The sequence below is a fragment of the Anabas testudineus genome, chromosome 24, assembly GCF_900324465.2.
Source record: "Anabas testudineus chromosome 24, fAnaTes1.2, whole genome shotgun sequence".
Lineage (NCBI taxonomy): Eukaryota > Metazoa > Chordata > Actinopteri > Anabantiformes > Anabantidae > Anabas > Anabas testudineus.
The window spans coordinates 11,726,974-11,753,053 of NC_046632.1; the positions used below are offsets into that span (position 1 = coordinate 11,726,974).

The window sequence follows — 26,080 nt, forward strand, 5'->3', positions numbered from 1 at the left end:
AGGTGTTTATATGTACTGTGGTTCTATCACAGCACAGCAGTTATTGGAAGTGGACAACATGAACTAGCTGGACGTTACATTACAGTAGTTGTTGTTGGTCTTGATCACATTACACACATTTATCTTCTAAATCACTGGAACAAGCACAGAGCAAGAAAAACACACTGGTACAGATGAGATGCTCAAAGTCACATGCTATAGGATATGTTGGCATGCTGTCCTGTCCATGCGTCTCCTGGGACATGAACCCCTCACCTCGCCCCCTCCTGGGGGACTAATTTGAGGGGAGGGACGATGTGTTTTGTTGCTTGTCAGAGACAATCACTCCCGGCCCATTACATTTGCAGCATTTCACGCTTTCTTTGCTGAGCTCCCAAATGAGAGAGGTGGCTCCGTGAGGATCGGAGAGAGAACTGATAAAGTTACTCACCAGGGGAATAAAATCTTGACAAAAACTGGGAAGAAAAACTTTTTTAGCGTGTCCTCTGTTGCTCCCCCCCTACTCTCCTGTCTTCTGTCCCAGCCCACCCGTCCTCCCTCTGTTCTGTTTGGTCACTGGAGGCTGTCAGTCGGGGTTTATGTCCAGTTCACTGGAGCTGAAAGAAGTCAGTTTTGTGTCTTGTTATGGAACAAGACGTCTCTGCCTCTCAGGAGTGATGAGAAGTGGTCTGGGTGAGCAGGGTGAGCAGGGAGAGGGACCATCCCCTGCAGGCGACCAGCAGTGAGGAAGTCAAAGCGGCTTTTATGTCGCTGCTGACGGCTGCCTGTTTGGTAATTATCCTCCTCTACATGAGCAGAGCTTTTCAGGAGAGATCCCAGCAAAACTCCAACGGGCCCACGGAAGAGTGCACAACACACCGTCAACAAAGATTAACTTCTCACAGCAGCACACAGATGCCTGACTCAAGAAGACGCAGCAAATACATGAAACCTGCTCTTGTGTGACGTGGACGTGATGAACAGATCTGCTGTTTTTAACTGTTGCAGTGATAAAGACACCTGTAGAGTCATGTACTGAAACACCTGTAAAACTCTCAGAGTCAGCAACTCCACCTCTCCACTCCTTTACCTTTAAGTATTCAGATCAGTTACATGTAGAAATACTCCAATATAAGTAAAAGTACCTAAAGTGTCAAAACTAGAAGTACTGATTTAGAAGGAAAACACATATTGTGTCCCGTGTTCCGGTGATTTAGAAGATTAACCCGTGTGTATGCAGCATTTTACTTCAGTTAAACTACTTTTTAACTACTGAGGTGCCAACTTATGGGTCAGACACAGCATTGTTTTACTTCTTTTATTCAAATGACACCATCAGAGGTAAGAATACAAACCTGCTAACAACTCCTGCCTCTGTTTTAACCTTTAACCTTTAACACTAGATCACCTTACTTTAATCAGAAATACCAATAATAATAATAATAATAATACTGTACATAAAATACTGTATAAAGTAGCATAAACATTTTCTTCATCATCTACTATAAAAAACAAACAACTGTAATCTGAAATCTACCAGTTAATTTGTGGGAACTGGTTAGAAAACTGAGGCGCATCCGCTTCTTCCATTAAAACTCCTTCATTTAAACCCGACTCAGATCGGTCCCCCTTTCAAAGGCGCAGAATAAACCCGCCTTGATCTGCGTCAATTGTCATCCCGGGGCTCAGGGGCACTTCGGCGGCCAGTATAGCGGGCGAAGTCAGGGCTAATCCCTGGAGAAGGGGAGAATCACGGGAGAGGAGAAAAGCAACAATAACCAAGTCAAGCGTATAAAATGAAAGCGAAATCTCTATTATCACTCCCCGCGATTCCCAGCAAAGTGGTGAAAATCAGGGTTAGTTTGTGATTCGAGTCAGACGCGGAGGGAAGAATATGGGGGTCCCTGCGGGTTGGGAGACTCACACGACGAAAAGGGCAATATTCTGGAGAAAAGGGGAAGAAGAAAGCCCCTCTCCCATCCCGACATAACCATTAAATGCAGTCTGACTTTATGTTGTATAGAGAGGGGGGGACAAGAAAGGAGGCACAGTTCTCCGATGAAAGAATGAGGTTTTTGGCGGATTAGGGACGGCCCGAAGGATGAAGAATAACTTCTGCATAACTTTACAGCTATTTTCTCTCCCCACGCCAAGAGCCAAGTTTAAGGCTGAACTGGTTTGTGTTAACCCCTTATGATTGTCCAGTTTGAGACTTTTAGGGGAAAGGAGTCGTGTCAAAAACCCACAAAGTTGGGCGAACGCGCACTTGGTGGCTTCAGGTGCAGAGTTACTGATCATTTCTATAAATGTATTCATATTTAAATCCTGTGTGGCCTGAAATCTACTTTTTTACACAAGATACTGCGTCATTTGTTTGTGGTATTTCCCCCTCAGATGATAAATAGTGGTGGGAAATAAGCTAAATACGCATAAAATATACTTTTAATTTCAATTTTCTCACAGATGCACTTACTTTTCAGATTAAGTTTGTATATGATCATCTTATTAAATGAACTGAAGTCTTGTCCAGATGGCCGTGAATTAAAAATAGGTAAGAGTGTGCAAACTATCTTTGTTTTTAAATCTCCCACTCCTTTTCTTCTTTTCTAGATTCCGCTAAATGTATAAAATGTTTATTTCTAACAGAATACCTTCTTATCTACATAGTATCTTGCGGGAAATGTTTTCTACAGAATTTAACACGTAAGTAGGACTTTAAATGCAGGACTTGAGGACTTAATACTTGTATTAATCAATTGGTACACATCATCTCCTGGCCACTTTCTTCATTGCATGGTTATCGTGCTCCAAATCAAGAGGAGCTTCTTGGACTGAGTCTTTCTCCTGAAGGGCTCTCATCATCAGCATCATCTATTTTACTCGCCTAATTAGTGATTTCTTTGGTTTCTCTATCTATCACGTCCTAATGAAGGCATTTTCTGCCATCTGACAATGGCGGTCATCTCTGACAGTAATGATATGCCAATTTTTCCAGGTGATTAGCCATCACGCTGGTCCATTCAGATGAGATTTAATAAGCCTATACGTTTTATCGACGCATGCATTAATAACGGGAACAACAACAACAATAATAACTGAGTGATAAAATAACGTGCTTTAGGGTGTAGCCAAGTGTCCATGCGTAACTGCACAAAACGCTAAGGGCTCGGGTTGTAATCGTTTCTTCTTTCTGAGAGAAGCGCTAAAAATAATGGATGGATGGATGGATGGATGGATGGGGAACATCTGAACAATTAGGTGAACTCTGGTCAGGAGAAGAAGAGTTAATGAGCTGCCGGTGCCATGTGCAGCGAGAGGAGCATTAGGGGCCAGAATCCACATTTACCACTGGAGTTGTGCACAGGCATCAGAATAGGCCACTAATGCTGCGCGTATTCTCTCCCCCCTTATTTTCATTAGGCTCTGATGACTGTGGAATTGATGCGGCCTGCAAGTTATCAAGAGCCACTAATTTCACATTAACGACCATTGACTGCGGTGGCTTGATTCGAGGGGGTTTTTGACAATTATCACAATCAGGATTGGAGCCCAAATCGTTTACCTTGACTCCATGATTATTTGCTCCTAGCCGAGCGCACATTGCAAAATTGCATGGTGTCAAAAACCCGTAAATAATGAGAAGACCAGGAGGAATGGCTATCTCTTGCCAACACGCACGCACACGCACAAACACCCAACCCACCCACCCTCTCGTCTACCTTACGTGAACCATAGGCAGAGAAAGACATTAAAATGGAAACAGCATGAATTATTCGTTGTCTTTGTGATACACTTGCGTGATGGATGCATTTTTAGTAGTAGTTGGTGTAAATACAGTTAAAACAACTGTAATGGATGAATTTGAACTGATGATGATGATGTCAAGAGAGAGCTGCACTATTATTATCGAGGCAACACTTCTAACCAATAAAAGGAGCAGGATGTAGTGACTTCATAAGGAAAGAAATCATAGGCATATAGACACAATGAAAGCAGACGGGAACTTAAAATGATATTGACAAATAAAAAGTATATATCGATTAATACTGACAAGTTACTGATCAGTTATTGCAAATATTCAGGTGTGATTCCTCCCAGCACTTCCTAAAGGTCTGTTTTCAATGTTCTAGTATTATTTGTTATTGTTCAGTGTAAGAATTAAAATAAATAAATAAATAAATAAGAATAGTTTTCTTGACACACACACACACACACACACTTAATATACAGTAATAACTATGAGGTGGTGAAATCTCGCGAGATTCCAGGCGGTCACATGATCACGGCGGAACCAGGAAATCATGAGTTGTGTTGAGCGAAAGAAGAACAACAGATGCTGTTATCTTCATTTTCAGCCATGTCGTTTTACAAAAATCTCTCGTTTTTGCTGTTGTTAGCGATAAATGTTTACTCTCTTGTGTCCAGCGAAGGAATAACTATCACAGCTTCAGCGGACATCTCGTCTTTGAACCCTCCTGCTCCTGCTGTCCATCCTGGTCTGAACTCTTTATTCTCCTTCAGTCAGTTGTCATTTCCAGAAGACCTGGAGATCAGTGACTACTGCAACGAGCTGCTTCACATATTTGGCCAGCGATATGTCGCCTATGTTAGCTGTTTGGTACCTGCTGCTCGACCTGTTAAGGCGTGTCTGAACTGCTTCCCCAGTTTTGTCAACCTCGAGAACATCTACAATAACATCTCAGAAAAGGTGCGTGTATTTAAGGTAACACAGTCATGGCCTGTGTTTAAGTGTCCATTAAACTGTCTCCAGTCCGCCTGTATAAAGAGGAGAGGCCTTGTTAGGAGCAGTCTACTCATGAGTCACGAGTCTTGTGATGTGACTGCTGGTGACATTTGAGGAAACACAAATTCAGCTTGATTTGCTTTGAACACCAGTCGACTTACACATTTATTAGCTGATCTTTTAATCCATGTGGCATGAAGCACATTTAACACCTTTTGTAGACATTGTATGCAAAAGTTAGAGCAAATTGTATAATTGGATGATTTTTGATTCTTTCTGATCTTAATTAGGGGAATTTCCAGCCACTCTTCATTTAGATCAATGCAAATTCTGACTAATGTTTATACATTTCCACATCTGCTCCATGATGTGAAGTCAGGAGACGGTGACTTGGGCCACTTCAGACAGTGGTTTTCTAAACAAGTTGATAATGGATTATAAGATCTGCTTTGCATTATTTTAGTTGTAGCTTACAAGTTACACCCCTTTCAGTTTTACTTTCTACTGCAGGACTCTTCTTACTTGCACAAATACACCTCAAACTGTAAAAAACACCGACAGAGAAACATGTCACCCAGTGCACCCAGTTTCTCACTGATGAGCTCCATTGTTTTTGAACAACAGAGGAGATCTGTGGCACAGATAAATAGCCTAATATACAGCTATGCTGACTTGACTAATTACTTGTTTCTCTGACTAGTATGGTTGTGCTCTACAATACATTTAAAATAGTTGACATCATGGATGATGATTGCGATTAAAAAGATTGTCCACATTACCTAATCCTAATGAGAGGTTGTTAAATTGTGTGTCCTCAGACGGGTCCTGGTAATGAGAGCTGCAAGGATACTCTTCTGCGCAGTGATCGGGTGATGCTGCTTAACACCATGTACTATAACTTGCAAAAACTGTGGGCAGACTCAAACTGTCAAAGTAAGTCTTATGGGGGACACTTAAGTTTATATCTGCTTTTTCTTTTTTCTTTCTTTCTTTTTTTTTGGAGTTTATTTGTGTTATTGTGATTTTGTGCTTTGGATCAAATTTTTAACTCACACACATATTTGTATGCATTTGACCACAGAGGTCTGAGTGCCGGGTCAAGTAGTAGCAGCACTCAGCGAGTGTCAGTGTTTTGCTTACAGCACTTTAATTAGACTGGGCAGTAGACGCTGAATGTTGCAGAGATCAAACATGTAACCTTTATTTTATTAGACAGACTCTTCAGCAATCAGGATCTCTGATCTTCATTAGGAGAATGTGAGAGCATGATTTTTGTATATGTGTGTGTATATAGGAGTATTATTTTTATTATTGATTAATCTAGGTAAAGTAAAGTAGCTTGCATTCTTCAATTAGTATGCTAAACCCCAAACATGCAAAAAGAAAATCTGTAAAACCTCATAATTGCAGAAACATAAACTAAAGAATTTCAGAATATCTGCAGAACAAACAATAAAACAACAACACCTAATTAATGAAATATATTAGTTGGTTTAGCTCTAGTTTCTCTTTTTATCATTTAATGATGATTGTACATCATTAAATGATTTCAATCCAAGATAAGGGAAACTAGGTAATAATAATCTTGTTTTTTTTTATTGAATAAAGACATCTAACTGATGGTTGTTTTTATTTCCTTTTCTTCAGACTGTCTCACTGAGAAATATCAGAGCATAAAAAATGACACGCTGTATTTCATGTCCATGCTAAACCTAACTCTCACATGCTTTAAGAAGTATCAACAGGTATGTAACGCACCAGATGAAGATGTCTACTGTGAGTTCATATGCAGAAGTTAACTATAAAGACTTTCTATTTGTCTTCACAGGGGAATCATACAGAGCTGTGCATTAACTGTAAGAGCACATACAAAGGCCTGAATGAGCTGTACAGCAGGATGGAGAAAAACAATTCTCTGTGTATTGACATAGAGGATGCAGTAAGTATGTCAGGAGCAAAGGTTTGCTCTTCTTTGAGATAGGTAGAGAAAAATCTACACCCTCTAAACACCAGTGGACAATTAGTCAGAGATTAATGATAAACCAGTTTTAGCTGGCGACAAGATGAAGTGTTTGAAGCTCAAAGCACACAAATCACTATTGACCTTATGCTGATCAAGTGCTGAGGAGAAGCCACAGCTCTTGATGGCAAGTTAGTGGTTTGTTTAGAGATGTGAGTTGTGAAGAAAATCACATTTCTTATCTTTCTATAATTCTAGTTCAGTCTTAATGGCTGTGAAATGTAAAGTCCTCAAACCAAAAACGTCTGAATGCTGTGAATATCGGAGAATAGACTCCTCAGAGTGTTGGAATAATGCTAACACCGTCATGTAACTGCAGTCATCTCAGCTGAAGTTTGTGTTGCATTTGGCTCTTTGCCTTGTTTCAGATGAATATGACCCGCATACTGTGGAGTAAGAATTTTAATTGTTCCCACCCCCGTGAGGAGACGGTGCCTGTCATCGCTGTCTCCAGCTTCATGCTCTTTCTGCCCATCATCTTCTACTTGAGCAGCTTCCTTCACTCTGAACAAAAGAAACGCAAGCTCATACACCGTGAGTAACCAGCTTAATTCGCCCATTGTCACACACACACACAGATTTTTTGACAGGGTTTTGAGGGTTCTTTGTAGAGGGAGGGGTTTGACTGACTGTGATATTGGGTTTTGGCTTGGTTGGACGAGGAAAGAGGTGGGGGAGTTCTAGGTTGTTCTAAAGATTAGTGGGCAAACCTCTGGATCATAGACAAGGTTTCAGGATTATTTTCTGTGTTAGGGAATGATGGGTAACCTTGAAGTGTCAAAGGGCATTTTCCAAGACAGAGAAAGGGAAGAACTTCTCTTAAGCAATGAAGAGGGTATAAATAGCATCTGATGGTCAAGTACATATTGGCCCTGTGCAGACCACCACTCGTACAAACAGATTTGTTCTTAAGTAACATGTATGAGTAATTTAAGAGAATTTTACATATTTTCACAATTATTCTTTTTGTTGGAAATAATTTACAAGTGGTCTTGGCCTGTAATACCTTTCATGTACATGGTCTGCCATTTTCTACAAATGGAAAAATTATTTTTCTTTCTTACAATAAGTTATTTATGACAAGTTAATGCTGTGCTTCAGAAGCACTTTGCTTCTGATAATTTGTATGGAAGACATGCATAGTGACGTAAATTCTCTCTTTACAGCCAAGCGAGCTAAGTCATACACCAGTTTGATGAACATTCAGGACAAGCAGAACTGATTAGCGAAGAAGAGATCATCGAAATGGAGGACGGTGTTCTTTCATTGCACCTGGGAGAAGAGTTGACTTCTCACTGTCCTGTGCCTGAGGTTTGACAGACCTTAAACCAACGCTGAGCCCTCAACAGCAGTGTTATCGGTTGTTTTCAGGGGGGTGTGATACCAATCAGTATTCAAGAGACTGAAGAAATAAACTGAACGCGAAATGCACAAAAATGATTAACGCACCAAATGGACTTTGGGTGCAACCATTTGCTTTTATGTGCTTCAAACCTTCCTTTCAAAAAGTCATAAATAGTGTTGGGACATTTAAATTTTACAACAAAAAATGGGGAAACTCTGCACAGACTTTCTGTTTGAATCAGCCCTTTACTGCCATGATAATTAAAGATCAGCTTTGCTTTGTGAAATCTGACATGTTTAAACATATCTTTTTGAATCTTGTGAGGTGGCACCCGTGTTGGAATCAATGCAGACCCAACTTTCTAAACTAATCACATGCTGATGTTGCTGCACAGTATGCTGTTAATCTTCAGTCAGGCTTCTCCTTCCTTTCAACTCATTAACAATTTTTAAGGTTGTTCAGCGCATCCTGCAGCCTGAGACACATAGCTGTCACTAGAAAGAGTGAGGGGCTATAAAGTGTGTGTGCGTGTGTATGCGTGCAAGTGAACCAGTGTGTGTATGTGCTCTATTTATGGGTTTATAAATGGGTTTTCTGTCTCTAATGTATGTCCAGAAGAGAGCTGCAAAAAGGAAGCACTTGATGTCCATTAGTGGTGACATGTATCTGCTGTAAGAAGAGGGGGTTGCGCATCAGTGGGGTGGGGGGAGTAAATAAAGGCAACGCACATAATGTAAGAGCACTCCAAAGTACCACACTGGGATGTTACCTGTTTTCCAGTCACTGTTTTTTGGTTGCATAAAGCTTTTAATGTGCTTTGTTGTTGTTCTCCAGTGATGTTTAACTTAATTTGTTAAGGGTTTTCTGACTGCTCATGATGTAAAGGCCCCTTTATGAGCTGAGTGATGCATTGATGAATTTGCCTATTAGAAATGAATTTGCTGTGAAGTAATGTAAACCTTAATTTTGAAGACACAAGCCCAAATACATTTTTTTTTTTTTTTTTTGGTCACAAACAGTGCAGGTACATGCGCTTTCATTTTATAACAACCTGTTTTGTGCCAGTGAAAATGTGCTTCTCATTTGGACGTTTAATGAGAAGAACAACCGCTGTTGGAAAGCAACAAGTATATTTACTCTACAGCTGAACTTAAGTGCAACAGTTCTTGATTATTTCCTTTTCATATTACTTTATAATTATACCTCAGTGCATTTCAGAGGAAAATATTGCCCTTTTTTTTTTACTCTATGTTAATGCCACAGCTATCTGTGGTGTTGCTACAACGTTAAGCTCTTTGTCCAAAGCCTACTTTATAAAATTAAGATCAAATTTTATAGATAAAACTACTGAACAGTATATAAACTAGTTCAATTAGCTCTACATCAACACCTACAAATGATTCAAATGCTTCTATCATGTTAGTGAATGCTGTAATTCTTTAATATTATTGTTATGTTAATGTTATAGCAATTCACTGAATGGACATTTCTACTTTTGGCAGTTTAAGTTGATTTTGCTATAAATAGATAAACTTCTTTTAGCTCTTTGGAGTATGTCTAGTTTATGACTTATTAACAACTGTAGATTTCGGATGAACATAAAAATGATTTATCAGTTCATGCACCTACAGTTTAACATTATATGTTGCATACTACACAGTGGCAGGAGACAATTTGCATAATGAGCACCTTTCTTGCAAATAATCTATGCATGCAGAACTTATATTTGGTGTATTTTATACTGTTGAATTAGTACTTAAAGGCTTGAAATGACTTCTCCATCACTGGGAACAGCTCTCTGTCACCAGTACTTTAACTCCACTTACATTTGGCCTAATGAGCCCGTGTCGTATTGTGCTTAAAGCTGTTTCTTCACACAGGAATGCTCCTTGTTCTCAGGTTATGTGTTTCTCTGCAACGAAGCTTTTCTTCCGTCATTAGCAGCTAATCTAAATGTGGGATAAAGATACTTGGCCGAATAATCGCAGCAAACACATCCGTTAAACTCCTTTGGCTTTTTGGTCTTATGGAGCGCAGCCACTGCTGGATACGCCGAGTCATATGATCCGGTTGTGGCCAGCAGAGCGGATAAAAACACGGGCTGAGTGTGTTGAAGCTCAAGAATGACAGCTTGGATTCGTGTTAAGCCTCGTTGCTTTTCTCGGGACACCCCGGACCTGAAAGTCAAGACAAACGCGGTGGAGAGGACGCGATGGAAAAGCAGCCAGTGATTTCTAGTCAGGGTGGAAGAGACTGTGGCACATTTCACTTAAAGTAGTGTTTACACAGCCTGAAATGAATCTGACACAAGATAAAGTCACTGACAGGTTGTAAAATATATGTAAAGACATTATCCACGTTTAAATTTCACATGTATCTGCTGGGGGAGTGTTTCCTAAAGTTTGCGCAAACGCTGTTTTAATAGTCAACAATGACCATGATGGATCAATTTTGTAATTTTTTTACTGTCTAATGAGGAAACTGGAAACTACCAGAGTCATAACCTCCCCCTGTGTTTCAGTAAAGTTAAGCAGTTAAAGTCATTCTGGATTTTCCAGTAATGAAAAATTAACACTTTTATTATTAAATCATTTGCAACTATATAATTAAAAATGTTTTTATGCACAAACCAAATTACAGTGATTTCCTCTTTTTGTATTTGATATGTTTTGAAGTGTAGGCCATGTATTGACTCGGGTTTGATTTAATTTATAAATGTGCATCATTATGTACATTTATGAATGTGTGATCTTTAGTCTGTGTTTAAAATGTTAATAACTGGTAACCAAAGCTGTCATAGTGGAGTAGAAAGTGCATATCCATCTGAAATATGGTAGTTTAGCATCATGAGTACAGTACATCACAACTGTGCTGTACTCAAATACAGTACTTGAGTAAATACACTTAGTTACTTTCCACTTCTGTTTATTAAATGTCATGTTAAACCACTTTAGATTATTATATTACTTGATATTAGGCAGATTGAAGTACACCTATAACATAAATTAATACATTTTGAGTCATTCATTGCTTCGCATCGACACATTTTCACCTTGGATTAGCAAATGTGATCAAAATAGATCCCCTCATGAAACACTAGGGGCTGTGAAGCGGCTGGTTTATTCTCTGTGGGGAAGGACTCCCATTGGTGATTTATTATTATTATTATTATTATTATTTTCTCTGTGACCTTAAATTGTTACACTCATATCTGGCACAAAAAGAAGAATATTTTTGTGATGTTTCAGTGTTAACAGGCAGATTTTTTAAATCTTTGGCTGCTCATACTTCACCTTGAGAGACAGAGAAGTGGTTTTAGTTATTGGTCAGTTTTGGAGTCTCGATTGTCACTGTGTAAACAAGAGAGGCAAGATGAGGAGTTTTTGTTACCGGAAAAAGAACATTATTCATTTTAACATTGTCCCTTTTAGCATAGCAACACATTTACATTTATTTATATGTTTTTTTTAATGGAACAATTGCCTTAGTTCCTCACTGAACTGACTGCAGTGCTGCAAAATGTGCAATCCACCAGTAATCGTGGCTTAATGCCATGGAAAATGATTGGTCAGCTAATCCACTCACAAAGAGCTTTGATTTATAACGAAATGACAGAAAGAATAAGTCTACACTAAGAGTGACAGTTTGTGTGGAAGAAATTAATATGAGTTTGTACACAGACTCATAACCAGGTCCAGGCTGCTTGGTGCAGTTATTCATTGGAGTAAAAGGGTTAAAACCGTGCTATAATTTGAGTTAATATTGTCTTAATGCCACATTGCATCACAAACACATGCCACTAGAATGGATAGTTTATATATACTTATATATGACTATATATATATATATATATATATATATATATATATATATATATATATATATATATATATATATATATGTCCATTATATTATTCTGACAGTTACATAAGAATTTATAATAAACATAATGAGATATGTGCCTTTAATAATGTGCCCTTTAGACATTGCAGCACAGAAATTCTTTGCATAGCTTAATTTGTAAGGGACAGAGAAAAGAGTAATAATTCATTACCTCTAGTGCATCAGCAGACATATTTTTTAGGAACTGCATGCCCACTTTTACACTATGAAAACCAAAGTTTCATTACAAAACTAGATTCTTTCCCAACTAATTCAAATACATTTAACTTTTTTATTAATTCAATGTTGGAAAGAAAGTAGTTATCAACACATTTCTAAAAACCTCTTCAGAGAGGGTCGTTGTTAGATGAAATCACTGTGTTTGAAATCAAGTAATCAATTATGTTTAACATTTTTTAACATGATGAAGAAATGAATAAAATTAATGCAGACTCAATGAAGTAAAATTGACCTTTTTAATGAATCCAGACTTTAAAATTGGGTGATCATTCATTCCTTTCTCTTGTGCTGTCACCATTTACAGTGTGTGAACTTGTTGGTTGACTTCTTCAAAGCTCAGGAGGAAATAAAGCAGAAATGTTGGCGCATTACAGCTGACGCTCAACTGAGGATTGTCGATGTTGGAGTGGTTAAGTGATGACACAAACCTTTTCTGAGATCTTGTCTGATGAGAAACAAGATTGGGCTGTAAAAGGGCATGCACCTCACAGGCCTTGAAATCATTTTATTAAGGCCCACGACAACAATTCTCCAGGCAACACATGAATAGAGTTATTATTCTTTTAATTTTTTTATTAATATTTAAAGGATCAAATTGTGCTGCACAACATTTAGAGGTAATAGGGTTATGTTGTGCCTGTTTGCAATATTGCCCCGGCAGATGGCAAAACATGCTTCTCTCTGCACAATGCGACAAGGCCAGTACATTTCATATTTGATAGAAGAGTAGAGGGATGCTCTTCATGTTGTTTCTGAATCTGTCCTTCTGTTTTCGTTTATTAAATCGTCTTCTTGTGAAATGACTATTTTGCTGTTCTTTGACAAGGTCACGGTCTCCTCTAGACTAAATGCCTTTGAATTTTCTACTGTCCGCTACAATCATTGCTGCTCTGCTCAATTATGTTCAGTGCATCCCATGTTAGGAAGCAGCACATGTCTCCTCTGTTATGGCAATATTAAGAAACTGCTAGTTAGGGTTTAAATTGTTATGCAACCCCCACCACCAACACCCTAAGCTGTCAGTTAGTTAACTGGTTGAAGGTCCGGCTTAGATTATGCACCTCTCAACCCCTGAGCAATGAATATGATGCTTTGTTGAACAAGGAGTAAACATATGCTCCTGGGGGTAGGAATTAGCAGACACACACACACACATGCACCCTCTCCCAAAGAGCATATGCAGAGTGAATGGGGCTTATTATACACCTGCAAGTGGGGTCAAAGTCTGTCAATCCCTAGCTTATGGTATTATGATAGATTATAGAATCACTCTCTAATAGCAGTCATTCAGTTAGTAATCTCTGCAGCTTGATGCAAACTACTCAGTGTTCTTGCTAAGGGTCTGTTGCAAATAAGACCTTCTGCTCATTCATCTCTTATTTTCCCCCCTTTCACAAAGGTCTTATGACAAGTCAGCTGTTGGTGACATCACAGATGTTGGATCATATGTCAGAAACCTTTGCTACATGACTTACATCCCTTGCGGCTCAGCGGCAACTGAGGCCACTTGAGGCCGAAAGAGCGGCGAGGTGCCACAGGGGGTGAGGGTGAGTACGAGGGTTGTCAAATGGCAGGAAACACAGGGGGCACTCTTTAGGGCAGGAACATCTGACCTGTGTATGGGTTTGTTTGTGTGGGTAACAGAGAGTGCCCATCTTGTCATCAGCTTGAGAAGACATTACTCATTAGTGTGGAGAGTGTGCGGAAATTAGAAAGTCCAGATTCTGGGGATGGATGGCTGTTAGTCTTTGAAACATACCTTTTTGTCAAAAATATTTGAAAGATTTCAGTTTGTGGAACCAGAGGAGACTTTTGAGCATAAGACAGTAGCGCCACCTAAAGTCAGCATCTAAAAGTGACACTAAAGCTGAGACACTGCACTATCCCTTGGCTTTGAAATACGTTTCAGAGGTCTGAAATGTAACCATGTTAACTGCTGACATGTGTTATGAAATGCAAATAGTAAGTTCCCAAAGATATATTCTTTTTCATTTTATTTTTAAAAAACATTTTAGACTTATGCTCTGACATCTCATCTTACCTTGAAACACTCACTCAAGACCTCTTAAAGCAGAATGACAAACTTAATTTGTAGCTACCAAGCTGTATAAAGTTAAGATAATTAGTTGCCATGTTGTATGTATCCTTGTTATGTCATGATAATTCCTCCTTATAACAAGAATTATCATATCTTTCTCTGTCTTTTAATATTCCACTCATATTCTAGTTTTAGCTACCTAACCAGTTTAGTATTTAAAGTATACCAAAATATTGTAAAATGGGATTTTAAATCTACATTGCCCACCCCTAAAGTTACTTTGTCGACCACATATGTTTCCAATCTAGGTTATTTTTTGACATGTACATTTACTGCATAAATGTTTAAAGTGTCTTTTCTGTTTAAGTGAGCATAATAAGGAATTATCTAACATAAATGCACAGATCTTACCAAATTAAATGTACAGTATTCTTTCTTAATAAGCGTTCAGATGGTTTGCAGCATGATATTGCCACCAGATGGAAGCACTAAGTCATGAGATAAAAAAAAAAAAGATTATCAATTCTGCACTTTTCACAATTCTCATTTTCTAATAGTTTACCTATTTAGCCATGTACCTTGTCAATAAGATGCAATGCATTGATCGTTAATTGTAAATAATGGAACAACAGCAGCTAACAGCAGATTGAACATGTTGGTCCTGTTTGACCTTAGAGTGTCGAATCTACGAGGGGCACTTGAAAGCCCCACTGGATGGCCTCGTCGCCATAGCAACAGTTCCCAAACAAACGGTGGCGATACAGAACAGTTAGCTTTACTTTTTCTTATCTTTATTACTGCAGTATTTAATCATTTCTGTCAGTAATATTTATACAGTACTAACTGAATATGGAAGAGGTTTATGAGGATCCAGCGGAGACGTCTGAACACTCTGTCTTGCACGAAAATCAAGAGGTTAAGAACAGGTAACTCGGCTAGCTAAGCTAGCTTACTGTAAATACTGTGACAATTCAGTGTTTTACCTCGTTAACAAAGTTATATTTACCCGCAGCATGAAAGAATAGGGTTACAGTTAGTAATGATAATAGTACTAATGAGTTACTCTCGTTAGTTTAAGTATTTTATCATGCTTAGTTGTACTTGTGTTAGAGTACATCTGCTAAATATGTGTAACTACACCTTCATGGTTTCCAGACAGGATGATGATAAGGTGGAAGAAGACCCCAGTGTGGAGGTCGATGAGGAGCCAGAGAGCCAGCCTGTACAGGAGGAGGTGGAGGAAGGTGATAAGGTTTGTTTACCCTCTTGTCTCTATATCCTGTCTAATTTAAATCACCCTGTTAATGATTACAAATTAATTATGTTTATTAAAGTAATCTGATGTTTTTCCTTGACTGTCAAACATTTTTATGCTTCAAACAAAAAATATTTTGAATCCCTGTCTGGACCTGGTTATACTGCTTTTATCCCAGAAAGAACATGACATTGATTATTACCTCATCAAAACCCTGGTAATTGGTAATGTTATGTAATGTGTTAGTCAAAGGTAAAATTATCATTATACAATTTAGTGCAATTTCGTGACATGTCACTCAAACTTCTAAAATCGAACTTGTGCAGTGTCTTAACTTGAAAATAAAACCTACTCTTTTATCTTAACAGACCACCCCTCAGAGGATAATTAACTTGCAGAAAGATTTAACAACACTAGTGACAAACATTCAAACTGCAGCTGATGCCAAAGAGTCTATGCGGAGGACAGAGTTGGAGGAAGCTCGCAGAATTAGGTAATTTAAAAAATATACATATTCAGTGTCCTGCAGTACATACATACTTTCATAAATGTCGTAAGTGAAATTTTACCATCCTTATCTCTTTCTCTGCTAGATTGGAGCGACTGGAAAATAATTTGAAGTCCAGTCAGGAGCAATTTGAGGAGATTGCCAGAGGGTGGGCAATAGCTAAGGATAAGGTGATCCCTCAGGAGCTGCATGAAGCTCTGAAGAGACAGCAACAGCTGTGCTCTGCTCTCCTCGATGACAAGAGAAAACTCATCAGTGACCTGCAACAGGTATCAATCTACTTACATTAGTGAAGAGAAATAGAAATGTTTTCAAATATAGAAATGTCTTTATTTCTGCATAAGTACGGCATGAAACACGCTCTGTCTATCTATCTGATCAGGAGCTGAAGGTTGGAGATGATCGGTATGTGAAGGATTTGAGGAAGCAGGCAGAAGAGCTGGACCTGATGATGGAGAGGATGGAGGAGCAGATCAAAACCTTGACAAAAGCCTATAGGGAGGAGGTGGCCCAAATTGAGGTAGGACTAGATCTGGGCAAAGAAGCTATTAATAATTTGTATGTTCAGTTGAATCAAAATCACTTATACATATCCACATATCCAAAAAACTAATCACATCCTTATTAGCTTCAGTTGTCCTTTAGTTTTATAATTGATATGATATTTTGTTTTATTCTTAATAACTGTTGCACTTGTGTTTCTGGCAGAGAATTTATCAGCAGGAAAATGAAGTCTTGCTTACACGAGACAAGACTGAATGGGAAAAACACCTGAGGGAACTTTGGGACAAAGAGGTCCGGACAACTGCAGTGAAACACACACATGCAAACTTTCACTTTTTCATCCTCATTCATATCTTATTTGTGGTTTCAAATGTTTTTTTTTCTTTTTCAGATAGAGAGGCTGACTCAGAGGAGGAAGAAAGTGGAAGAGTATGAAAAGATAATTCACAATCTGATTTTGGAGACTATCAACAAGCATGGCATCGTCCAGATAGAACAGAATGAAAAGTTCCAGGTTTGCATGAATGTCAAGATATAAGAGAGTTACTATTGTGCTATGAGCTCTGATAATTAGTTTTAAATAATCATATAGTCTTGTGATTACTTTCTTGAACACGACTCTCAAGCATTTTCAGCACAAGCAAAAACTAAGGCCCATTCTACCTCTGCAGGTTCTGGAGAGAAAACACCACGACATAAAGGGCTCCAACGTCATTGTGAAGCTAAAACAAATAAGGCTGAAGAATGAAGTAGTCGTACACAGCTTCAACCTGATTCATATGAAGAACAGGACAGTCAGGTAGGGGTGACTTGGGGGTCTCTTTACTCTAAACCTAGTGAAAATTTGTGTTAAAATACCTATGTAAGCATGTTGAAAAATCACTATGGGAGAATGTTAATGAGAACTGTTCAGCTCAATGAGAATTGCTGGAATTGCTGATCTGAGGCAAAATCCACACCTTATTGTACAAAGTAGAAAAAGTCAAGTACCACTTACCAGGCAGAGCTACACACAGATTTTATGAATATCTTTTATCATTTACTGTAGCAAAAATGTTAATGGTTATTTGTCAGTTTTTGAGAGTCCTCCAAACTTGATCCCTCACTTTTAATTCATACACTGATTTCAATTCTTTTTTTGCACATGCCTTTAGCTTGCAGACTGAGATGAAAAACCTAGAAAAGACATATACCAATCATACGAAACACTTTACAAAGAGAAGCAGATATTTGTCCGAGGACTACAAAAGGAACATTCAGCAATATGAACGCATGCAAAAGAAAATAAGGTGAGTTCTTAGTTTCAAGCATCGCTGACATATGGTATGATAGCTTACTTCTTATTCTAAGTCTTTTTTTTATTCGGTTTTCTTTACACCTCCATCCCTTCTCCACTCCCTGTAGGCACTTTGCAGCTGCTGATGCCAAAAAATTTGAGGAGATGTGGTTAATGATTGAAGCAGAGGTGAAGCAACTAGTAGAGAAGGCTTTACTCATCGATTCGCTTATCTGCAAGCAGCACCTTGGTTTGTCCTGGGAGCGACCTCCTATGGACTTTATGGAGCTTTCTGGTCCTATCCAAACTCAAAAACAGGCTCACAGCTCTTCCCAGCAGGCTGACTCGCAGCTGCTTCACTCTGGACAGGGTTTACAGTGCAGCCAGGGGTTGATCGAGACTCGTGCTGAGAGCACGAGCATGAAAATATACAAGGCAGGGACAACAGTGCAGAGTGGGAGCAGTGCAGAGGTGGAGGAGTTATCAATAGAGACACTGAAGAAAGTGATGGAACTGCTGTGTGATGAGGCGGTAAGAAACAAAATTCATGTTTATTATAGCTATAGTTTATAAAGCAAAAAAGTTTGTAGAACAGGAAACAATTGTGAATATAGTTACATCATAACAGACACAAAAAATGCCAATATCAGTGCTACAAAATTATTGTTAGTCACACCAGGACAAGAACAAATTATGTGACAAGCAGTTTACCCTCCTCCTGCCTCAGGGGTTCCTGATGGAAGATAAACTACTGAAGCTGCTGGCACCCCTGGAAAAAGAAGAACAGACAGTTGTGAAACTGGGAAATCTCATTTCTGTAAGTTGTTGTCCAGTTCTTTCTCTTCTGTGTCAGCACTTAAATACAGCACAGCTATTTTAAACAGTGTGGCTTTTAGAGTGGGTGTGATGCATATGAATATTGTTGACCATCCAGACACGTTGTTTTCTCTTAGTCTTTTGGCATAGAAGAGGAGGATTTACCAAAGTTGGCTCTTTTCCTATTGAAGTACAAAGATCTGCAGACTGAGGTGAGTAGGGAGGGGGAGAAATAAGAGTGCAGTCCCAAACAATGTCCTCAAATCTGATACAGCATAATTGTCTTTGATAGTATTCTTTTATCCATGTTTCCTCTGCATGCAGGATCAGCTGGGTGCATCCAGTAATCTGTCGGAAGCAGTGGAGACCAGCTCTACAACTAATCTTTCCTCTGACTTCATTGATCCTAGACATGTCTTACCTGCTCTTAAAAGTTTCCTCGAGCAGCACATGAGGTCCTGGTTAGACCATATTTCCAAAAATTACCAATCATGATTTTAACTATTGCTTATGTGCAAAAGCAGTTCTTTTCCTGGACTGTTTTGTGATATGAACATGACATTATGGAATGAAATAGTTTGTCCTACTCTATGAATATGTAATTCATATGTTCTGCTGTTGCTTTCTAAGGGAGAGCTCAGGCCGCCAACACAGCAGTCTGTTGCATTTTGCGCCGGATAGTTCAGAGTACAAAGCCTACTGGGAGAGCATGGGCAACATCATCTCTGAGGATAAAGTCCAACTTTGGGAAGCAGCAGAGAACACACTGAAGCAGTACCTGTGAGTAACAGCCACAGACACATGCACACACTTCTGTCTGTTTTCAAATGAATAATTTTCTTTTTTCTGTAATTTCAGTGGAGTCCTCACAGATATTTCTGAGCTCATCCCAGAGACCGAGAGTCTGAAGCAACAGAACACTGAGCTGCGGATGCTGCTGCAGCAATCCCTCAACTCAAGAGTATGTGTTTATGCCACACTGTTTTTCAGATTAACCTAAAGATATGTAGTAAAACATTGCAATATTGTGTTTTTATTATTACAGGGGATTATATGGCTAAAGTATTAGTTATCAATTAGGTGATTAACAGAAAATGAAAACTTTTTAATAGATATGAATATTAATTGAAAATCATTCTTCATGCAGTGAACTTTTTAAAGAACTTTTCTTGTTACTTTCAAATTAAAAACTAACAAGTTCTGGTTACAGCTTCTCCAAAGTGAAGCTTCCCTGCTTCCCTGCCTTAACAAAAATAACCAGCTGAATATATGTGAATGTGCTTATTCTACCTGAAATTTCTTATTCGGTTATAGGTCAGCACAGAGCTGGAGATGTCCTAATCAACATGGACTGAGCAGAACTGGAAACACGACATGTGAAATCATCTATACCTGTACTAAAATAATAATAAATCCTCTGTTAAATCAGATTATAATTATATATATATTTTATATATATTATAGTTCTACAGCCCTTTATCAATATTAGTCTTCACTGGATCAGATTACAAGCACAAAACAGTTTCTGCAGGACACAAAGTTAATTCAAAACAGTACCTAATGTACGACGATTGTGTGTGTCAGGACTGCAGTGTGGTGATTCTACCCAGCACTATTAAAGAGCTTGTGGCTGAGTTCTGAGGGCAGAGAGAAGAAGAGCAGAGCCAGAAAGAGCAGGCCCAGCACAGCAGCCAACAGCACTGCACAGTGCAGCTTGTAGTGCCTCCAGGCCAGGATACACGCAGTCCTCACTGGGTTCAGCAACCACGACATGCTGGTGTTGGGACGACTGCATAGAGAGAGTCAGAAATGAAATGCTAATTCTTAACCGTATCAATGAAAATAACTAAAACACTATAAAAAGTTTTAAACTTGCAGCTAAAGTGGTAGTAAAACAAGCAGTGTCTTAAATCGAAATGCTGAAGTGCTTAAATGAAGTGGAAGCATCATTTAGTTTAACTACCTCGTGATGCAAGAGTTGAAAATCAAGTGCCGAAAGCGGTTGAAATGTTAAATGATGAAGAGATGAAAAACTGAGCTAATGACTGATATTATAGACAGGAATTTGTGTCTATTGAGGCTTTTAAACACACTGAGGTTAGGTACTAGCAACTTGATCTCGTTTTAATTTATTTCCAATTGCCAAAACAGACAAAAAATAAATATTGCATACATTTCAACAGATATATAAATACACAAGTTCATCATAAAAACAGGCAGGTTTAGTGCAAACAAGAACTCTGTAAGAGGTGAATGAGAATCACAAAGACTGCAACACCAATGAGGTCAAGCACAGGCAAATTTGATAGAAGTGGACACTACAAACATCTGTCATGGAGACGGGGTCAGAGTTCTCAGGATCAACCCAGACTCATTTTACCACTTCATTCAAGTGCACTTTAATTATATCCCTATTAAATCATCTTTACATTATTGGTAATGTTAAAAGAGACAACAGGGTCGGTGATTTGGTTCATGTCGAGCTGGAAAACAAGTCATGCCAACACACATGACCTTTGTGGTCAGTTATCACAATAATGCATGCATACTGACATATACGTGTACATATTGGTAGAAAACAGTGGTCACCTTGACTTTGTTGCTTTTGAAGAATGTTTAATCAGATCTGGTGTAATGGTATTTGCATTTCTATTCTTTTATGCAAAAGATTAAACATTTAACAGATGTTCACCTAAAACCTATAGAAAGCTCTTTAGTTTTTATTGAATTAAATCTGAAGTCATCTTGGTCTGTGTCACATTGTATTTCATTAGGAAAATAGACATCTTTAGTTTTGTTTCTTCATTACTATTATTATTATCATAATTATGGAAGTGTGCAAAGACTGCAAGAGCTATAATAGTAAAAAAAAAAATTGCTTTAACCAACATCGAGCATTTTTAAACACTATTTAAACATTTAATACACTGTTTATAACACTATAATGTAGTTGTAAGCAATGTTAATAATATGCTCGTGCACTTTTTTAACAACTATGACTCTTCCTGTGGGCATAGACAAATGGAGGCAGCTGTACCGTAATAATGAATAGTCGAGATATAGTTGTTAACAAATGCTGCACATTAATAAAGACCTCAGATGTTTACATTATAAAGTGTTATGAAGTAAAGCAATTAAATGTGTATATAGTAGTTATAAATACTACATATGGGAGGATCAAAGCAAAGTGTTCAAAAAATATTGTGCATTTGTTCCCTATTAACCTAAACCAATATTAATGGGGCTTCTGCTAGCATCACTTGAAATGAATGTCTATGCAATCAACTGACCACTGACCCAATGCAGCTTAATAAATAATACATAAATTACTTAAAAACAGATGAAGGAACATTCACTGTCACATAACATTTGATAACAGAGTTTTAAAATCAGCTGTGGCATTTGATTGCTGTTCAGTCAGTTCAAGGATGGCGTCCAGATACTGAGCATTATGTGTGTTAGGCTTGCTGCAGATTGGATGTGGGATTAGACAGTCAGTGTTTTTCATGAGTTGGGTCATTTTGGGTGGTGTCTGCCTCTCTCCTCGGAGCTAAGGTGGTAGGTGGCAAGCTGTACGTGAAGAGCAGAGTGGACTGTGTTTCAAACAGCCTTTCCTTCCAGCTGCTTTCCTTGCTGTGGATGAGACTCCTCATACACCTCTGTTTGTAATAAACAGAGCCAGAATCTACCCTGTGTGACTTTCCCACTCCCCCATTCGCTCATACATTCTGTCCCTCTGTCTTTCCAGCTGGCCACCCCCCTCCCTGTCCTCCCAGCAGCCTCTCAGGCCCCCAGCAGTTTTTTGACAAGGTAGCCAGGCATGCTGTAGAGGAAGAGGCCCAGCATGATGAGCAGCAGCAGGGCCAGCACTATCTTGATGATCAGCCACTTGTAGCGGTTGCACACCAGGTAGCGGATGGCTTTCAGCGGGCTCAGGAACCACAGGAAGGTGGTGTCTGGGCGACTGAAGTGGAGAAATTGAGGTTTTAGAGGATTGTACAGGTGGAGAAGGCAAGAAGGTGGGTGGGGGGTGAGTTGGGTGAGGTGAGGGAGAACACAATGGGATGGAGGAGTAAAAAAGACAGAAAAGGCTGTCGTTAGTGGTTAGTAGGCCATGTTACATGAGTATTATTTTGAAATACAGCATGCTCACAACTCAAATTTGTATCATGTTTTCAAGGACACAAAGACGACATCACAGAGTAAAAGCTTTACACTAGAAACATATGCACAATGGACATGTGGATATCAATTGATGGATGGATGATTGACCAACAACTCCATGCACTGCACCCCAGACCTACTGCATCCTCTAAGGTATCAGTCTGTTCATTGTCAGAAATGTTATTCTGGTAAAGTTTTATTTTACAGCTTCAAAAAGACTAATTGATTTCCAAAGAATAGATAAAAAACAAAAAGGTTAAGGGAAGGAACTGTATTATTGGCAAATTAAAAATAAGGAGAAGTTTTAGTTATTTCTAATAGGTTTTCACAACCTCAAAACTTTTATTCAGAGGATAGCAAATCCTTAGTTTGCCCTCCACCTGGTGTTGCACTATTTAGCTCATTATTGCCAAAAACCAGCCCTGAACTTTTCCGTGGTGCACAGTTGGTCCCTTTTAAGATGTGTAATGGCACTTGGTGGCAACAGACACTTCCAAGACAAGACACAATATCTATTCTACTGCAAAGACAGCAGAGGGGAGATAGAGGAGGGGTAAAAGAGAGAGTATTCGAGGTTTGCGTCACAGAAGAGGAGGTGCTAAAGATGGGACAGAAGAACCCAGAAAGCAAGAGGTTGAATAGAGAAGTAGAGAGAGTGAGGAGGGGGTGGAGGCTACCAATGCATCAGGCCCCCAGCATCTTCTTGACCAGGTAGCCAGGGATTGAGTAGAGGAACAGTCCAAGCATGAGCAACAGCAGTATCAGCCCCAGGGCCTTGAGGATCAGCCAGCGGTAGTTGTGCCAGATGAAGTAACGAATAGACTTCAGGGGGCCCAGAAACCACATGAGACTGGTGTCCGGTCGACTTTGTGGGAGGAGGCAGAGAGGGGGAGAGGAGGGTGGAAAAGAAGGAAGGTAGATGGAGGCAAAAACGGGTAGAAAGGGTAAGAAGAAGAGGAGTCGTACACACAAAGGAGGGAAGGGGGAGGAGAGACAGAAGGTGACAGTTGAGGAGATGGCAGGAGGAGAAACGAGTGTGAAAGTGTAACAGTGACCTTTTGACAGTGCAGAAAACAGCTCTGCTCAGATCTAATCACATCTTCTTTTTACTGACTTTCCTTTCTGTGTTTTCACACACTGCTTTTTGCACTGAGAGAATGATTTAAGGGGCAGTCGCTCATGTCTTTGCATTCAGCTTTGGATTGTGAAACAGGTGTGTTTGTTTGTAGGAGTTAGATTCAACTACAGGTTACTGTGCTCTCCATAAACACAATCTATAAAACAACACTTACTTTGGTTTCTCCAGTGGATCCGGCTCATTTCGTCCCAGTCCTACAGGACTTTTTTCTGCTTCTTCAGCTGTCACCAGGTGAAGCTCAGCCTCAACTTTACCCTGTATTGATATTAATAAAATATCAAAATGTCTGGCTACCACAAGTCCACACACAAATACTTCCAAACTGCAGTGGATGCTGTATTATCCACAGTATGTCATGTCTTACTGTGAGCTCCATTTCATCGTTCTCATCACGAGCAACAAACGGCCACCAGCCTTTCACTCGCTTTTGTTTGAAGATGGAAATCGTGGGGAGTTCCTGTTCATTTCGGATCATGTCGAGGGAGCACTGCTTAGCTGTCTTAGCTCCACGAGGGAACCGGTTCAGGTCAAGCTCAATTGCACCTGGGTGTAGTGATAGTAAGTAAGAGTGTTAGTGAGTGCTTCTAAACAATAGAAGGTCTTAAATCATATTCAAATCCAACCAGCAATCAGTCCTCACCGAGGAAGTCATCAGCAGAGAAGTGGTCAGCATCCCAAACCTGCAACGTTAGGCGAGGAGGAATCTTGTATTCCGTCTCGTCCCAAGAGAACATGGACTCTTTCTTAGAGATGACGATCTTCTCCTCAGCCATGAGGTAATCGAAGGGGAAGACAAAGCGCCAGTTAAAGTTGCCCTCACCGGTCAGAGAATGATAGTGCACATCCGTGTCCTGTTTGTCCTCCTGCTGCCCTTTCAGCCACCTGTGGGCAGGTCACAGACCGGTAAGAATCACAGAGATAAGAGCTGAACTTGAGGATCATGGCTTTTGTGAGATGAGTGGATATCTTTATTTAGTTAGATTTTCTGAGTCATGCACTTGTAGGGTCTAACATAAAGCAAACCACACACTCTATTAGTTACTTTAGATTAATTTGCCTGATTGATGTTAAATGTACCAGTATGTTAACAAGAGAGATGATGCTAATAGGTCAAAATTAAAACACACCATGTGGCTCCCCAAAAGCAAATCAGATACATATCTGAATGATAATATCAAAGATGTTGTTATGTGAGCCATAAAAATCTGATTTGTTGTTGGAGCTTCACACTGTTTACAAAGCCATGCACTCAAGCTGTAAAGGCATCAATCCTAAACATCCCTTTCATACATAAATTAATGTCTGGGAGCAGAGAGGAGAGGTTTAAATCGTGTCTGGAGCTCTTTCATTGACAGTTGAGTGAGGCTGACTTCATATAATCAGGAGGAGTGGGAGAGAAGCTGCACTTTCAGTTCTCAAAACACAGCACTGAAACATGAAAAAGGTCTTTAACAGCATCTTGGTAAATACTGAAGAAACATAAAGAAATGTGCTATGATTTGGTAACTGAGACGCAATGGTTTGGCAGGGATTAAGGCCGTATTAGAAAGTGTTAGGGTGGCTTCAGAGGACACATCTAATCTGATCTCATGTGACCCAACAACTGAATGATCACCACTGTATCTCAACATTGAATCCATCAGAAACAACAACCGTTGTTCTTTCTTTACTGTTGTAATAGAAAAGTTGAATCAGCTACTACCATGTTCAGCGATAAGCCACAACAGTAAAGCCACAAACAGGTGAAGTCAATAATGTTGAAGTTAATTAATAGTCAAACTACTTAAAGTATATGCTGCTGGTGTCTTCAGTGGTCTTGTGCATCACTCCAAACACTACACACCATAAATCTATAACTAGTAGTTTTGGTGGAGGAAGGGGACCTGCCCAAATTAGACAGGTGGTTTTTATGTTGTGGGTTATTAGCAGAGTAAAATGTGGTTTCTAAAACCACTTTACTCTGTTCTTTCCTGAGTGCTGAGGTGACAGATCCATGGGTGACATCATGTCAGCTGAGGCAAAAGTGAGTTCAGCTAAAGATGCAGGAATGAGGAGGCTCATGTCAATAACTTTATATGGAAAAAAAATCCAAGGCACTACAGACCTTTTTCATTGTAGACATGTGATGCAAAGAAAAGCACACATGTACCTGAAAATTCATGCCTGCATTG

The 26,080-nt window shown here is 39.2% G+C and overlaps 3 protein-coding genes across 10 annotated transcripts in view; 2 read left to right on the top strand and 1 right to left on the bottom strand.

The window, feature by feature from the left end:
* The first annotated feature begins 4,266 nt into the window (after nt 1-4,266).
* On the top strand, nt 4,267-9,237 carry ostm1 (osteoclastogenesis associated transmembrane protein 1). Its single transcript, XM_026342015.1, has 6 exons — nt 4,267-4,687; nt 5,542-5,656; nt 6,371-6,468; nt 6,552-6,662; nt 7,112-7,277; nt 7,910-9,237. Exons 1-6 carry the CDS (start codon nt 4,313-4,315, stop codon nt 7,963-7,965), a joined length of 921 nt encoding a protein of 306 aa, XP_026197800.1. The 5' UTR covers nt 4,267-4,312; the 3' UTR covers nt 7,966-9,237.
* A 5,724-nt stretch (nt 9,238-14,961) lies between these two features.
* drc1 (dynein regulatory complex subunit 1 homolog (Chlamydomonas)) lies at nt 14,962-22,487 on the top strand. Of its 3 annotated transcripts, none has more exons than XM_026341948.1 (16): nt 14,962-15,174; nt 15,404-15,500; nt 15,872-15,996; nt 16,097-16,280; nt 16,394-16,531; nt 16,720-16,806; nt 16,907-17,029; nt 17,187-17,314; nt 17,670-17,804; nt 17,920-18,322; nt 18,519-18,608; nt 18,745-18,819; nt 18,932-19,062; nt 19,238-19,387; nt 19,466-19,568; nt 22,356-22,487. In XM_026341948.1, exons 1-16 carry the CDS (start codon nt 15,098-15,100, stop codon nt 22,419-22,421), a joined length of 2,112 nt encoding a protein of 703 aa, XP_026197733.1. In that variant the 5' UTR covers nt 14,962-15,097; the 3' UTR covers nt 22,422-22,487. The 3 variants fall into 3 exon arrangements, with proteins under 3 accessions (XP_026197733.1, XP_026197735.1, XP_026197734.1); XM_026341950.1 differs by lacking the exon at nt 22,356-22,487 and adding an exon at nt 19,922-20,142; XM_026341949.1 differs by lacking the exon at nt 22,356-22,487 and having other exon boundaries at nt 19,466-19,646.
* otofa (otoferlin a) overlaps nt 18,473-26,080 on the bottom strand; it is a 58,192-nt gene continuing 50,584 nt past the window's right edge. For 3 of the 6 annotated variants that reach the window (XM_026341947.1, XM_026341944.1, XM_026341943.1), the window contains 4 exons: nt 24,550-24,791; nt 24,274-24,452; nt 24,064-24,164; nt 22,373-22,571 (listed from right to left, as the gene is read on the bottom strand). In XM_026341947.1, the coding sequence (XP_026197732.1) occupies nt 22,391-22,571; nt 24,064-24,164; nt 24,274-24,452; nt 24,550-24,791 (703 nt within the window). In that variant the 3' untranslated portion in view covers nt 22,373-22,390. Of the gene's footprint in view, nt 18,561-20,164; nt 20,397-22,372; nt 22,572-23,455; nt 23,637-24,063; nt 24,165-24,273; nt 24,453-24,549; nt 24,792-26,080 lie in introns of those variants that run through there. The other 3 variants (XM_026341945.1, XM_026341941.1, XM_026341946.1) reach the window with 2 other exon arrangements.

Excerpts from the sequence above, each read along its gene's own strand:
- ostm1 (XM_026342015.1), top strand. The coding sequence starts at position 4,313 with ATGCTGTTATCTTCATTTTCAGCCATGTCGTTTTACAAAAATCTCTCG. Across the intron at positions 4,688-5,541 it reads ACAATAACATCTCAGAAAAG|ACGGGTCCTGGTAATGAGAG; the intron begins GTGCGTGTATTT and ends GTGTGTCCTCAG. Across the intron at positions 6,469-6,551 it reads GCTTTAAGAAGTATCAACAG|GGGAATCATACAGAGCTGTG; the intron begins GTATGTAACGCA and ends TTGTCTTCACAG.
- drc1 (XM_026341948.1), top strand. The coding sequence starts at position 15,098 with ATGGAAGAGGTTTATGAGGATCCAGCGGAGACGTCTGAACACTCTGTC. Across the intron at positions 16,532-16,719 it reads AGGAGGTGGCCCAAATTGAG|AGAATTTATCAGCAGGAAAA; the intron begins GTAGGACTAGAT and ends TGTTTCTGGCAG. Across the intron at positions 19,388-19,465 it reads AACACACTGAAGCAGTACCT|TGGAGTCCTCACAGATATTT; the intron begins GTGAGTAACAGC and ends CTGTAATTTCAG.